General features: G+C 40.3%; 2 protein-coding genes across 2 annotated transcripts; both read left to right on the top strand.

Annotated features, from left to right (window-relative positions):
• Window positions 1-220: 220 nt before the first annotated feature.
• Window positions 221-4767, top strand: toporsa (topoisomerase I binding, arginine/serine-rich a). The gene is made up of 3 exons (XM_062995452.1): window positions 221-262; window positions 688-782; window positions 1227-4767. The coding sequence occupies exon 3, from the start codon at window positions 1227-1229 to the stop codon at window positions 3843-3845; it is 2619 nt and encodes an 872-aa protein (XP_062851522.1). The 5' UTR covers window positions 221-262; window positions 688-782; the 3' UTR covers window positions 3846-4767.
• A 452-nt stretch (window positions 4768-5219) lies between these two features.
• mtap (methylthioadenosine phosphorylase) lies at window positions 5220-11832 on the top strand. Its single transcript, XM_062995451.1, has 8 exons — window positions 5220-5309; window positions 6551-6637; window positions 7613-7671; window positions 7767-7934; window positions 8355-8457; window positions 8945-9184; window positions 9434-9556; window positions 10629-11832. The coding sequence occupies exons 1-8, from the start codon at window positions 5286-5288 to the stop codon at window positions 10665-10667; spliced, it is 843 nt and encodes a 280-aa protein (XP_062851521.1). The 5' UTR covers window positions 5220-5285; the 3' UTR covers window positions 10668-11832.
• The last annotated feature ends 3483 nt before the right edge of the window (window positions 11833-15315 follow it).

The raw sequence follows: 15315 nt of genomic DNA, 5'->3' as shown, positions 1-15315 counted from the left end.
TATGTGACTCCTTTAGACAGTAAAACAGTAACCGGTCATAATGATTTTTTTTTAATCTAAAAATATCCACATGTAGTTGTAATCAGATCACCTTCAATTGTATTTGTTTAAAAAAAGCAACAAAATTCCGGCTATAAATAAGAATAAAGAAATTAAGTGAAACCCCAAAACTGATCTGATGTATCGATACTAAAGGACTTTTATTTTGACAGTTTGTAGCGGAAGTAGCAGTGGTATGTTTAGCCTCAACACTTCGGATACAGTAAGATTACTTTATAAGTTGTAATAACAGAGTAGTTAATATTATAATGTGTAGTTTATAAAATATTTATTAAATAGAACTTTAGTAATCTGTTATCTAATAAAGATGTAGTTTTATCTCGGAATGTTTTAACCGCACTAGCTAACTCTCCATGTTATCTAACAACAGTGAGTCACAGTGTTCCGTACAGCTGATTATAAACACCGCTGTGATCATGCAGAAGGTGGATTAATCCTCCAGTTACAACATTTAAACAGTCTAAGAGCTTTTACTACAGTACAGTTAACTTTAACATTTTTGATCAATCTAATAAAAAGTCTGATATAAACGACCTAAGTGTGGAACAGTGTGGAACAGTGTTCCGTACAGAGCCGCCGGTTAGAAGCAATCAGAATCATTCATAATGATTTTAATTCTGTTTTCAGTGTTTGCTGATGGCTGTATAAATGAGGCTTTATATGGAATGTGTGTCTGAATGATCCTCTGTTGGATGTAGAAGAACTTTAGGAGAGCTGATGAGGTAAAGTACAGAGGTTCTGACGTCATAAAAGGATTATAGCACCAACATAAAGAATCTGAGGAGGGTTTGAGTCTACATGATCAGAATAATCCTGCTGGCTGTAGTTTTATGCAGTGTTGCATTTTAAGAAATCTCAACATCCTGTAAGATTTATAAAATGTTATAATCACAATTATTTACAAAAACCAAAATCCTGAGTAACTGACAAAGAAAAAGCGCTTACACTTCACTGTAGTGCTCGAGCATTTAGCGCATTTTTTTATCTGCTCGCAGATTTAAAGAAAATGATGTTGTTTGGAATAGTTTGGGGAAGGCCCTTTCCTGTTATGAAGAGACATCAGTGACCTCAACAGCATTAAACCCCTGTGGGATGAATTGGAATATCAGTATAATAACTGTGCTCCATGATGTTCTGACCATGTGATGTCCGTGTGTGTTTTGTAGATGGCGTCAGTGATGGACGTAGACGTTCTGGCTCTCAGCCCCGTCTCTGCAGCGGCGGAGTCTCCTCGTAAAGAGTTGTCCCCGGACTCCAAGTGTCCGATCTGTCTGGACCGGTTCAGAAACGTCTCGTACGCTGATAAATGTTTCCACCGGTTCTGTTTCTGCTGCATCCTGGAGTGGTCCAAGAACAAAGCCGAGTGTCCGCTGTGCAAGCAGCCCTTCAGCTCCATCTACCACTCGGTCCGCGCCCAGGACGACTTCCTGCACTACCAGCTGCGCCCGGGGGACGCCGGCTCCTTCGGGAGCGTGGACGGACGGAGGTTCCGGTACCGGACCACGCTCACGGTCGAGCGGCGCAGAGAGACCTGGAGAGTGGGGAACCAGCGGCAGCAGGAAGTGATGCGTTTCCGCCGCTGGTTGTACCGGCGCGGGGTGCGGGTGCGAGGGGTTCGGGACGGCGGCCGGTCTCGAGAAACGTCGGCCGAGTTTTTCCGGAAGAATCCGGCGTGTGTGCACAGGTTAGTTCCGTGGTTGAAGCGCGAGTTAACGGTGCTGTTCGGGCCGCGCGATTCGCTGGCGGATGTCGTCCGTCACGTCGTTTTGTCGTTGATCGTGCGACACGACGTTCAGGGTGAGGTGGTGAAGCAGGAGCTCCGCCCCTTCCTTCGCTCACGGACCGAACACTTCCTGCACGAGTTTCTGAGCTTTGCTAAGTCGCCCTTTAACATGGAGGCTTATGATCGATTCGCCGTCTACGACTGCCCCGCCCCCACACACCTGACCTCTGTTTCCGAGGACGATGAAGATTTAAGCTCCGCCCCTTATCCCTGGGATGATGAAACTCCAGGTCCGTCATATTCCAGCGTGACGCAGAGCGTGGTGACCGTCGCTATCAGCGACTCGGACCTGGACAGCGACGCCGAAGAGGAGGAGGCGATAAACGCTAACACAAACGCTAATGCTAGTTTAAACGAGGAAGATGAAAGCAGTGATGATGACTGCATTGTTATCGGCGTCGTTAAACCCACGGCTGAGAGAACACCGGAACTCATCCAGCTCTCGTCTGATTCTGAATCTAAACCCTCCACCTCTAACCAATCAGCACTCAGGCTGCCGACCAATCAGAAACTACAGAAATCAGGTGACACGCCCGCTCACGGCTACAGGATGCGCTCTCACTCACCGAGCAGAAGAACTGAACCGACCAATCACAGTTCTTCATCCGACACACCCTTAAAATCACACCCACATACACGCTCAAGGTCGAGGTCACACCGCCGTGCACGCTCAAGGTCGAGGTCACACCCACGTGCACACTCAAGGTCACACCGCAGTGCACGCTCAAGGTCGAGGTCACACCCACGTGCACGCTCAAGGTCGAGGTCACACCCACGTGCACGCTCAAGGTCGAGGTCACACCCACGTGCACACTCAAGGTCACACCGCAGTGCACGCTCAAGGTCGAGGTCACACCCACGTGCACGCTCAAGGTCGAGGTCACACCCACGTGCACACTCAAGGTCGAGGTCACACCCACGTGCACACTCAAGGTCGAGGTCACACCCACGTGCACACTCAAGGTCGAGGTCACACCCACGTGCACACTTAAGGTCGAGGTCACACCGCCGTGCACGCTCAAGGTCACACCGCAGTGCACGCTCAAGGTCGAGGTCACACCGCCGTGCACGCTCAAGGTCGAGGTCACACCCACGTGCACGCTTAAGGTCGAGGTCACACCGCCGTACACGCTCAAGGTCACACCGCAGTGCACGCTCAAGGTCGAGGTCACACCCACGTGCACACTTAAGGTCGAAGTCACACCGCCGTGCACGCTCAAGGTCACACCGCAGTGCACGCTCAAGGTCGGGATTCAGTCCTTATTCACAATCTCGCTCTCGTTCATGCTCCCACAGTCACAGTTGGAAAACCCACAGCAGGTCTAAGAAAGACTTACAGGACTGGAGTGTAAGCCCCGCCCCTTCCTCCAACAGAAGGTCCCACCATAACCAGACCAGTGAGAAGAGGAACCACAGATCAGCTCATGAGAGGGTGGCGCCTCCAGCTGGTGAGAGAAGCAGGAGCAAAGAGAGACGCCACAAGAAGAAGAGGAAGAAGAGGATGAGGAGTCGGAGCCACAGTGGGGAGATCAGGAAACACCACAGGAAACACAAACACAAGAAAAAAAAAAGCAGAAGAAAGAGGAGTGAACAGAGACCAGGACCGGCCACGCCCTCCATCATCACCATCGACACCGACACAGACTCCGAACAGGACCGGACCCCCCCGACTCTTTTATCTCATACTGGAACAGACCTGGATGGTGCAGCACCATATGGTGACTCTCCAAATTCTGCACCCTCAGTTAGTGCCATGACCAGTGATCCCTCACCGAACAGGGTCCCTGTGCACACTGCACCATCAAACACTGCAGCCCCGAATCTTTTACCCTCACCAACTGAAGCACCAGAAAACGTTTCAGACCCAAAAACTGCAGCAACAACGATCGAACCCCAAACTAGTGCAATCACAGAGTGTACACCACCACCATCTTCATACAGTCCAACAGCAGACTGTGGTTCCTCAGATGGTGCTCCATCAACAGTTAGGGACTCCAGCTGAGATGTTCTACATGGATTCTTCTTCTGTAATGCAGATGTGGTAACAGCTGTAAAGATGTGGGATCAGAATCTGGGGTCTTTAATCTGGATTAAGCTGATGATGATGATGATGATGATGATGATGATGATGATGATGATGATGTATGCTTCTAAAATCATAAATATGTGGACAGGTTAACAGCTCTTGGTTTCTCTGCATGTTTTTATGTTTTATTTACTCTTTGTTTTATCACATGAATCCGATGCTTTGATCTGATTGGACAGAATGTATTTTAATAACAATCTGATAAAGTTTTTGTCTGGAATCATTGAACCCGAACATCACTCGGGTCTCCGTGTGTCAATGTGAGCAGCTTTTGAGTTTATATTCACTGTGAAGATCAAAGCTTTGGTTCGGCTGAGTAATAAAAACACGCTTCTGTTCTCTTGATTTAAAAAAGACAAAATCTGCAATCAAAAATATATAAACATCACATTTTATATTTAGTATGATTTTAATGTAAAAGAAACACGAGTGAACACAACATACATCTTTAAATAATTCTTTTATTTATTACAGATAATGATTCAACAACTACATCCCCCATGTGAAAAAGTAATCACCCCACTGAACCTAATAACCCTCAGCAGTAATGTGATGAGTTTTACCATCTCTGTGGAGGTTTTTATGCCGGATATTCTTAGTGATCTAATCCTATCTGGGCCTTGGACCAGTACTGAGAGCAACTAACCCAGTCCCCCCCCCCCCCCCCCCCTTACATTGCCTGTCATGTCTGTGTAGACGCCCGACTTGTTACTAGCACAGCTGAGATTCAGAGCTGGTGTGATTTACCGCTCTGAGAGCTTTTTCTCTTTTGTTGTTTTTAATTTTTTATTATTTCTTAAAATAAAGATTGCTTTGCAGTGGAAGAGTGAGAGGTGAAGAGTGAGAGATGTAGTTGATGTTGTGTTAACTTTAGTCTTTTCATAACAAAAGGAAACCTAGTTTTTTATAATTTTTTAGGGAATTGTTAAATAAAATAGTTTCTTATTAAAAACAAAATATTATTTAAAATGTTGCTGTTTTTTATCACAGTACAAAATAAAACTGTAAAGTTTTTATTAAATTATAAAAATAATTTAAACGTGTAGAATAATATATAATATGATCATATAATTATTTCTTATAAATAATTTAATATTTTTGTAGTTGCGGTTGGAGAGCAGGGGATTATGGGAAATGTAGGTTTGTAGCGTCACTACTCTAGAATCAGAACACAAACGCAGTTGAATACAGTTTAAAGGCAAAAAAAATACAGCCGCGACTGCTCATTAATAAATTTATAAATAAATTAATATAAAGTTTTAAAATATGTACTCAGTCTGAAGCGGTACCCACCCGGTCAGATGTGCGCATGCGCGGAAGCAGGAGCAGCACGCTGCAGGAGCTGGTTGGATTAAGATGGCAGATAAACCGCAGATAAAGGTTTAGTAACATTTATTACATTTATAATGTTTATTACTTAATGTTTAACACTTTATATTTATATTAATATCGCGTTTAATACGAATTATGTACAAACACACACACAACGTGCACTTTATTAGGAACAGCTCGTTAATGGTGGTTAGAATCTGATTTGGTTGCATTTTAATGGCATCAGTTTCATATTGTGTCTTAATTCTAAACACTCAGAACTTTATTCACACTTTATTCTTTATAGTTTCCTTTTATACCTGAAGGTGAGGAGAGAAGAGTAAAAAGAAAAAAGATTTAAAATATAATTAAAATAAACTAATGATGGAACACTGTGTCACGTGATATTATATTACTATAATAATATTTTACCAGCATTTTTAAACCCAGCATGATGGATCAGCACCATAAACCAGTACTGAACCTCAGCAGCGGTGAATCGAACAGGATCATGCAGTGGAATCTTATTTCAGAACCAAAGCTGGAATTCACTGATACCCCTTTTCCACCAAAAAAACACCCTGGTTCTTGAACCGGTTCTGTTCAGGTTTCTCTGAACCTTGGTGTTCTGTAGAGAACCGACGCGCGTTTCCACCAGTTTTTGTGAACCAAGCAGCGTCATCATCGGTGGGCGTTACATAACGAAGTTAAGAGCAGTAACATGATGGTGGATCATGTGCGAGCATTTGTGCTGCTGTTACAGATGTTTGTTTTTATGTAAAAAGCAGCGATGTAACTATCAGTGATAAGAAGATGTGACGTGTTTGTCTCAGTTGTTGTTTTCTTTAGTTCATTAACGTGAGAGGAGTTTTGCGCTTCGCTTTCACCGCGACTCTCGGCATAAATAGAGATCTTTAGAACCAAATGTTTGTAGACTTCACGACTCGGTGCTTGATTTTACATTTTATTAAAATTTTCAGCAATTTAACAGACACTTTTATCCAAAGCGACTTACAGTACTGTGAAGTATATAGTCTAACAAATTGAGGGTTAAGGGCCTTGCTCAATGGCTCAACCTTCTGATTACTAGTCCAGTACCTTACTAACCTTCTGATTACTAGTCCAGTACCTTACTAACCTTCTGATTACTAGTCCAGTACCTAACCGCTAGGCTACAACTGCCCTTATGGCAATGGGACTGAATGAAATGCCTAAATTCAATCACTAAGAGGTGTGTCCTCATACTTTTGACCATAAAGTGTGTGTATGTGTAAGGGGAATCTGTCTGATTATCAGTGCTGTGAGTTTAGATCGGGATTATCGGAGGTTCTGGTCTGGATGATCCTGACATCCTGGAGGGTCGAACCGAACGCTTTGTGGACACCCCGTTTGGTAAGGTGAGTGTCTGCATCTGAACGAACAGTGAACCTTCATTAAAATATAATACAGTGGACCCTTGCGTTACAAACGGTTTACCATACAAACATTTTGGTTACGAGCGATCTTTTTCAACTTCATGTACAAACAAATTTCGGATTACAAACAGAAATTCGCGAAACACGTGACAACACGAACAAGTATACTCCGACCGTCTCTCTCGCTCTCTCTCTCTATATATATATATATACAGTGAGCGGACGGGGTTTTTACTGTGTTTTCTTTATTTCTTTGTTTTCTTTTATTTTGTAAAATTATATATTAAAATTACCCCAGAGAATCTGCAGAGGAAGCGTAGTGTTGAGAAAATGAACAAATCACTATTTGTTGTTGTATAATTACTCCTGCCAGTAGGTGTCACTGTGTATCAGACAGAGGGGACAGTGAGTGAGAGAGAAGAATGAACTCGGCTCAGTAAAGTATTCTTTCTTTCGTGCAATTACACCTACAAAATACAACACTACTGAAATAAAGAAGGAAATAATAGAGAAATATGAGAGTTATTGTTGTTTCTGGTAGATATATTTTATAAAAGAAGGAAATGTATTATGGTGTATGGTGCAGCACACGTACTGTACTGAAATGTGATGTGTGTTCATGTACAGTACTACTGTGTATTATTGTTTATTATTGTTTATTACAGGAATGCCTATTCTATAATTTAAGGTTTAAGGGAGAATATACTTGTATTTATAACAAAAAAGAGCATTTAAGACATTAGAGAGGTTAGGTAAGGGGGGTTTGGGGGGTCTGGCATGAATTAATTCTATTTACATTATTTCTTATGAGAAACATAGTTTTAACTAACGAACATTTTGATTTAAGAACAGCCCTTCAGAACCAATTAAGTTCGTAAGTCAAGGGTCCACTGTATTAATAATAATAATAATAATAATAATAATAATAATAATGCCTTTATTCTGATGATGTCACAGCCATCAGACGCTTTGATTCTGGGTCGGATCAGAGATGTGGACTGTGTTCTGCTCGCTAGGTAAACTCACCTGTCCCATCACATTTAGCGTCCGGGTCTGAATATGTTAATAATGATCAACACTTGAGGATCATGAGTTGTTCGTATATATTTAGACATGGTAGGAAACACAGCATCATGCCATCCAACGTGAACTACAGAGCTAATATTTGGGCCCTGAAGGAGGAGGGCTGTACCCACATCATCGTCACCACGGCCTGCGGGTCCCTGCGAGAGGAAATCAAACCGGGAGACATCGTCATCATCGACCAGTTCATCGACAGGTAACACACACTGAGCATTAGCTTATATTAACACACAAGAAATCTGGTTCTAACCATCAGTGTGTCTCTGGTTTCATATGCAGTACACAGACAATGTACATATAATTTACAGAAAATATAAAATATACTCAGCATACAAGTAATATACAGACCATAATATAATAAAAATAATAATAAAAATAATGTAAAGCCAAAAACACAATATACAAGTAACACAGATTATATATAAGCACAACGTTTATACATGATACGCAACTCTTTTGGTCTTTGGTGCTTTTTTTTACATATTTTTTTGTCTATATAGAATAAATAAATAAAAATATGAATCCGTTTGATTCCATCAGGGGCCAAAAAACTTCACCAGAAACTAAATCATAATACAAAACGAACAAAAACAGATTTATAATGATTTCTCTGCAGGACGACTAAACGAGCTCAGACGTTTTTTGATGGGGGGTGTGAGAGTCCTGCAGGGGTGTGCCACATCCCCATGGCTGAACCTTTCTGCTCCAAAACCAGACAGGTAACATCAAACTTCTCTTCTCAATATACCAGTAAAACATTCACACACCTGACCAAGGAGAATTACGTTTACTGCGCTTATCAGACACTTGCTTGTCAGAATACAGTGACAGAAGGTTAAGGGCCTTGCTCAAGGGCCCAACAGTGGCAGTCTGGCTCTATAGAACCTGTGACCTTCTGATAACTGCTCCAGGAAATAGAAATTATTTTAATCAATGAATTGGACGTTTATTTCTGCTGGAACTTTAGACAGGAGATGTTTCAGTAATAGAATCCTAGACTCAGTCCTCCACTGAGATGATGGTGCTGACTGCAAAAGGTTTCCTGAAGGAGGAACTATTGTTGGTACTGATTTTGCTTCTAATAAAAAGTTTTTAATAAAGAAACCCCCTGTAGATCTGCGCACCTCTGGATTTCTGACTGTGTATCTGCATGGATCGATGGTGTAGGTGGTGCTAATGTTTTCAACCTCTGTTGTTTCCTCTCAGGTCCTGACTCAGGCTGTGAAGTCACTGGGCGTGGCCTTTCACCCCCGTGGTACCATGGTGTGTGTAGACGGACCCAGGTTCTCCTCTAGGGCCGAGTCTCTCATGTTCCGTCAGTGGGGGGCCGACGTCATTAACATGACCACCGTACCTGAGGTGGTGCTCGCCAAAGAGCTGGGGCTCTGTTACGCTGCCATGGCCCTGGCGACCGACTACGACTGCTGGAAGGAGCACGAGGAGCCCGTAAGTTAAAAAATCGAGTATTATTTATAATCCAGCTCGGAAAATCTTAACAATCCCACTAAATTTTGGAAACAGATAAAATCATGTTTATGGTCCACCTGTAGCCTGTTTTAAACATTTTATTTTTGTTATGCTTGATTTAATGATAACGATGAGTGTTACCCTGGCCTGGTCTCCCTGCAAAACATGTACAGTGTTAATGTTGTGTGTGTGTATAACATGTATAGTGTAAATGGTGTGTGTGTGTAGGTGTCTGTAGATAACGTGTTGAAGACGATGAAGGAGAACGCTAATAAAGCCAGCAGTATTTTGCTGACCACAATTCCACTCATCAACCAGCATAACTGGGACCAAACCATCACCCAGCACAAGGTGAGAACCAGTTACATTCATCCGTTCATAACCCAGCTAAGATTTGAGGATGTTTCAGGAGGAAATGACCCTAACCCTTCTACTCACTGTTGGTTTAGCTTTTTATGTGACCTAATGAAATGTCACCCTTGTAACAATCCCAGTCACCTAAATCGTTCTGATCACCTTGAATAATTAAAAGTTGATCTTTATGAAATTATTTTGATTGATCTGCTGGGAATTAGTACTCAGTCACACCCACATTACCATATATGGGTGTTCTGTCAGACCTGTAAAATAAAATTTATTTTTTCTCAAAGCGTCTTTACAGATTTCAGAACCAAAGACCCCCTGATGAGCAACCGATGGTGACAGTGGCAAGAAAAACTCCACAAATATTACAAGGAAGAAACCTTGAGAAGATCAGGGACCTTCATTCTCTTTGGGTGGCTTTGAGGATCATTTGGAAACATGAGATTAAATAAACCAGAAATATACAAATAAAATAGAAAAATAGAACAAATGAAATTATATTAAATATGATTAGAGTTCATCATCCTTTAGTTGTCTGTGGTAGAATAAAGTCTGTTGGCGAGTTCTGGACAGTCCAGCAAGAATATCCTGGTTGGGATGTCCGCTCCAAATCTGTGGGCTTCAGCCTCAAGTGGGTAAAAAGGTTCACGTCAGAACCACCTCAGAAAAAAAACCAGAAGATGTTAAAATATGAACAAAATTAATAATGAGACGTCACTTGTGCAGAGAACAGCATGAAACTCTGGCACCACTAACATTTACAGCCTAACTAAACATGTACCCCAGCCGAGAGGACTCTCACGGGACATCAACACCCACCTCTCCCACACTCAACAAACCTGAGTGATTGTATGTGAAAGGCACAATAACAGCAACTCAACATCCCCTAGAGGGGCTAAGTAAGAGTACCTTCTTCCCCCCTGTGTGTTTTTTTTTATTTTAGGAACTGTAAATAACCTGGCAATCGATTAAACGATTCGATTAGGATTTAAACCAGCAGAGTGCTTTGTGTTTGTGTTTTAGAAATAATCTGAAGAGATTGTTTTATTTCTGTGTACAGGGGATGGCGCTGTCCTCTGTTATGCTGCCCAAGCACTGATACCGCTGCACCACCTTCCTGTACCCGCCTGCGCCTTGCTGCGCCTTACAGTACAGCTTGCTAATCTCTACCTGTGTATTATTATCTCTTTATTAAAGTGCCTTCCACAGAGACACAGCCTTTTAAAATAATCCAGAACTTAATCACACAATAATTTAGTCATCAGCTCTTCCAGATCATTGTTCATTCTGTGCAGGTTTCTGTCGGACCCACAGCAGTTAAAATAAAAGCATTTTGGGTAATTATAAACAAATTATAAACAAGGATGCTAATTCTTACCATTTATTTAATTGTATTTGTAGCGGTGGGTCAGTGATTCTTAGTATATAGGGCCTAACCCAACCCATTTATTACTCAGTAATGAATCATAAATTGTAAATGTTTTAGGTGCTGTATGTATCTGGTGTTCAGGTTCTCCAGCAATGTCTGATAATAAACTGATTAGATCTGATGATTAGATCTTTTATATTAATACCGAAACATTAGGATGCTTTGTTGCTGCTCCATGACTTGAATGATGTGTTATTGAGGAATGTGAGATCCTCTGTCTGTGAGGTTTGAAACTACAGGAGCAATTCACATCTGAATCTATAAAGAAGGCCCCCGGATTCAGATAAAAGGGTTTGTGAAATGCCATGAATGTAAATGTAAACAGATCTGAACTGTTATTATCCGTCTAAATTTGCTTAAATAAACTGAAAATCCTGAATCTTCTCCATTTTGCATGAGCGAAAGCATTTAGATTCATTTCTGGCAAAAAAAAAAAAAAGAAAAGAAAAAAACAATGCAGGAATATATATATAAAACTCGCTGAAGAAGATGAGGTGAGAGCAGCAGTTTCAAAGCTTTACTTCTGCTGCAAACAGACATTTGGTGCCAGTGCCTAGAGAGAAAGCACCAACCAGAGGGCACGAAGCGGACGTCTACCTGTAACACATCCTCTGTGCCCCAAACAGAGCTGTTCACAGTACGTCTGGTCTCTGGAGAAAGCCTACACTTCATTATCAAATCATTAGAATTTACCATGGCCGTACATGATTTACCTTCATGGGTTTTTTTTTTGGTGGTTTTGTTGTTTATCAGTTTGTGTCGACCGATTTGCTTATGAGGCTTAGCATCTGTTTTCCTTAATTTTTTTTGCCATAATAAAAAGCAGTCTCATTAACGGCGTTGTTAACTTCTCTTTTTAAAAAGCCTTACCTACATTTACACGTTCTAAAAAACTTTAGACCAATTTTAAAAATAGCTTTCCAGTTAATTTTTGGAGGATTTCTTTTGTCAATTTTCTTCATTTTAAAGCATTAAAACATATGTAACATTTGAAGATGCACATCACTCAGGTACCAGAACCATCTTACTGGATCACATGAAGTGTAATGCTGGTATCCAGCATTTTATCATAAAGGGTTTCTAATAATTCAGTTATTTCAGGTAAATATCATTAAAATAAATGTAAGGAGTTTAAAGAGTTAATGGAGCAGAGCAGGCGTTGGGTTTGGGTGGAGATGGATGGAGGATAAATTAGGGACTGACTGAGCACGTGCAGAACACTTTGCAGGAAGTAAGCAGTGTGGTGCAGACAGGAATTGATTTCATGGTTTGTGGTCCTCTTTGAAGGATACAGGGGCATGGGGGGGGGGTGAAGGGGGTGAGGTGTGTGTCAGATTTTAATTAAATGATGAAACGTTCTCACGTTATTAATTACGCTTCAACCCTGAAACCCCCTCCAGTCTCCAGCAGAATAATTATGAGGAGCAGAAAACTGAGCGCTGGTGGGCAAGAAAAAAATCATAACGTGATTTTATTACAATTTATTTACAATTATTTTAAACTAACTATTTAAAACTAATCAGATCTGATTTACAGAGAACATCACAATCATATTAATTACATAAATCATTTATCTACTGTTTACATTTATGTATTATTCACTTAAATAAAGGTGCTAAATATTATGCAAAATTATTAAATGTTATTTAATTTAATTATAAAATGAAAGTTATGTTTTGGTCTTATTGAAACATTTAAAGTCAGATAAATATTTTAGATTTATTAAAAATGTGACGCCTTATTAACATAATTTACAAATTTATCCTTTAATCATTTAAACACTTAAATATTACTGAAATTATCGCTGGTGTTGGGCTAGCTGTGTACCTAATATGGCCACATGCTTAAAATTTACCAATCATTCAGCCATTAGATGTTCAAATTTTTCAGTAGCAATGAAAGTACATCTATCTTCCCTCCCTCAGGCATGGCCAGTTGTGCTATATAAATCTTATTTCTGAAAATGAAAATGAGCTCCAAGGTTTTACTGACTTATTGTAGTTTGTAAACACACTGAGAATTTAACGTCTGCAAAATAAAGTTGGGATGGAGTCGTTTCCTCCTGGGTTCCATCAACATTCCTAATAATGAGACTTTTTAATGGTTTGGGAACTGAGGAGTTGAGTGTTGCAGTTTTCGAGAGGGGTGTGAGTAATTTGGGGCACTAGTTGATGTGTAAGTAAGAATTGTAGGTATTAACTGATAGGCTGTGAGTGTAAGTAATTGTGGGTATAAATTGATGTGAGTGTGAGTGATAATTGTAGATATTGATTGATGTGGTATTAGCATTAATCCGCTGGCTGGTTCAGCAGCTCAGGCGTCGTTATTGAAAGGTTAAGTGCAGCTGAGGCATTTAATTGCTGATCTTCACCCCCCTTAAGCGTGGGTAATAAATTCAGCTGCTGCTCCAGAGGTTTAAGCTTCGTTCCTCCCTGGCGCTGATGAGGTGCCGCTGCACGCCTGTCATCACCCCCCTCCCACCCCACCCACTAAGATGGATTTCTCTCGGATGGAAGCTTATCCGGTGCTTTATTATCAGGCACTGACAGTCTGCGCTTCCTGCCACGCTCATGTTGAATCCTCTCGGGGACGTGCCGCTCAACCCAATCACCCAGCGCTAACCGTGCTGCGCCGCCAGCATGCTAATGTAGGGTAGCATGGGGGAGGTGAGAGGAGTAGAAGGATGGGGGGTTATGGGTTCTACTGCAGTGAATCAGACTGAAGTGTTTCCTGTACGAGGTTTCATTTAAGCTTGTCAATAAAAACGTCTGACCAGCATCATATCTCCAAACGAACACAACCACTTACCTACCGTACCATCTTCACAACTACACAACACACAACTACACACTTCTACACTTCAACAATATACTCACTAATACCAAGCAATAACACACACACTGAAAACTACACAACAAAAACATACACACGACTCTGCAGTAACTAAATCAGTAGAATGAAAGAAGCTGGTTTATTCTGATGGAACTGATCTGTACTCATTTACATTAATGCTATTTAACAGATGCTTTTACACAAACTGACAGTGCAAGCCAGGGTTAATTGGGGGCCTTGCACAGGGCCCCATCTTGGTGGTGGTGAGGCTTATAACCACTGAGAGTTACCTCTGCCCTGGTGGCTCAGATAATGTCTGGAGCAATGTCTGTTTACATTTTTATTTAAACTTTAGAACTATTGTTATTTTATAAATTCATAAAACAAATGGTCTTCATTACAACATTTTGTGTGACTGATCATGTAAAAAAAGGGTCTACCATGAATAAGAAGCTGCTGAAACACAGGTGTAACTGTCCACATTCAAGCAAGCTTTGGGCTGCAGTGCAAAATAAATAAATAAATAAACCAGTTGATACTGGTACGTGACTGCTGTTGTCACTAGGGCTGAAATTATAGGTGAACATCCACCACAACGCTGCTCCTCTCACATCACATCAAAAAATATGATAAAAAATAAAAATCTTTGAGAAACGAAACAAAAAGAATCAGTTCATAACAAACACTGAAACACAGATCTACAGTTTTGTATAAAAAGCTTCATTTTTATTGTTGTTTTATTATTTTTAATTATTTGTCTAATTTATTAATCATTTAAACACAAAATCATCAAAACAATATTTAACCTATTATTATTATAAACCAAATTACAGTTACAGCATTAGAACAAACCAATATGATAAAACTTATGTAAATGTAATGTTTTATATTTATACTGATCTGGTCTGTATGTGATAAAACTTTTCTTTATTTGCTCATATAAACTGAGTCTAGAGAAGAACTGCAGAACTGGGGTTCAGACAGGATAAAGATGCATGTACCACCCCATAATGGCCTGTACATATCATTTATAATTAAATTTGGTCTATATAATTTAATCTATTTAATACATTAATTCTGTTACTGTGTAGCATGACATCTATAGAATTTAGGATTTGGTAAAATTGTCATTTTAGATTTTTAGAATTTCAGATACTAGATAAATGTAGATTTTCCCAGAATGGTTTGTGGATGTAATTTACTATTTAATAGAATAGATTTGACTAATTTAACTCATCTTTATTCTCACAGTTTTACTAATAAACTGTTTTTGTTTATGATTTTATGCTCCTAAAAGTTACAAACATTAATAATCAGAATAAACATAAAATATTTTTGTTTATTAAATGCCTTGTTTATAATGTTTATTGTGCCTTAATTAATTCAACATCGATTACTAAAATCAGATTTATTGTAGATAAAAACATGTAAAGGTTTATAATTCTGATCTGGTTTTTGCTGGTGTGCAGTTCAAGTCTAAACATAA

This window comes from Trichomycterus rosablanca, chromosome 5, assembly GCF_030014385.1.
Source record: "Trichomycterus rosablanca isolate fTriRos1 chromosome 5, fTriRos1.hap1, whole genome shotgun sequence".
Classification (NCBI taxonomy): Eukaryota; Metazoa; Chordata; class Actinopteri; order Siluriformes; family Trichomycteridae; genus Trichomycterus; species Trichomycterus rosablanca.
This window is presented reverse-complemented; position numbering and strand designations above follow the sequence as displayed.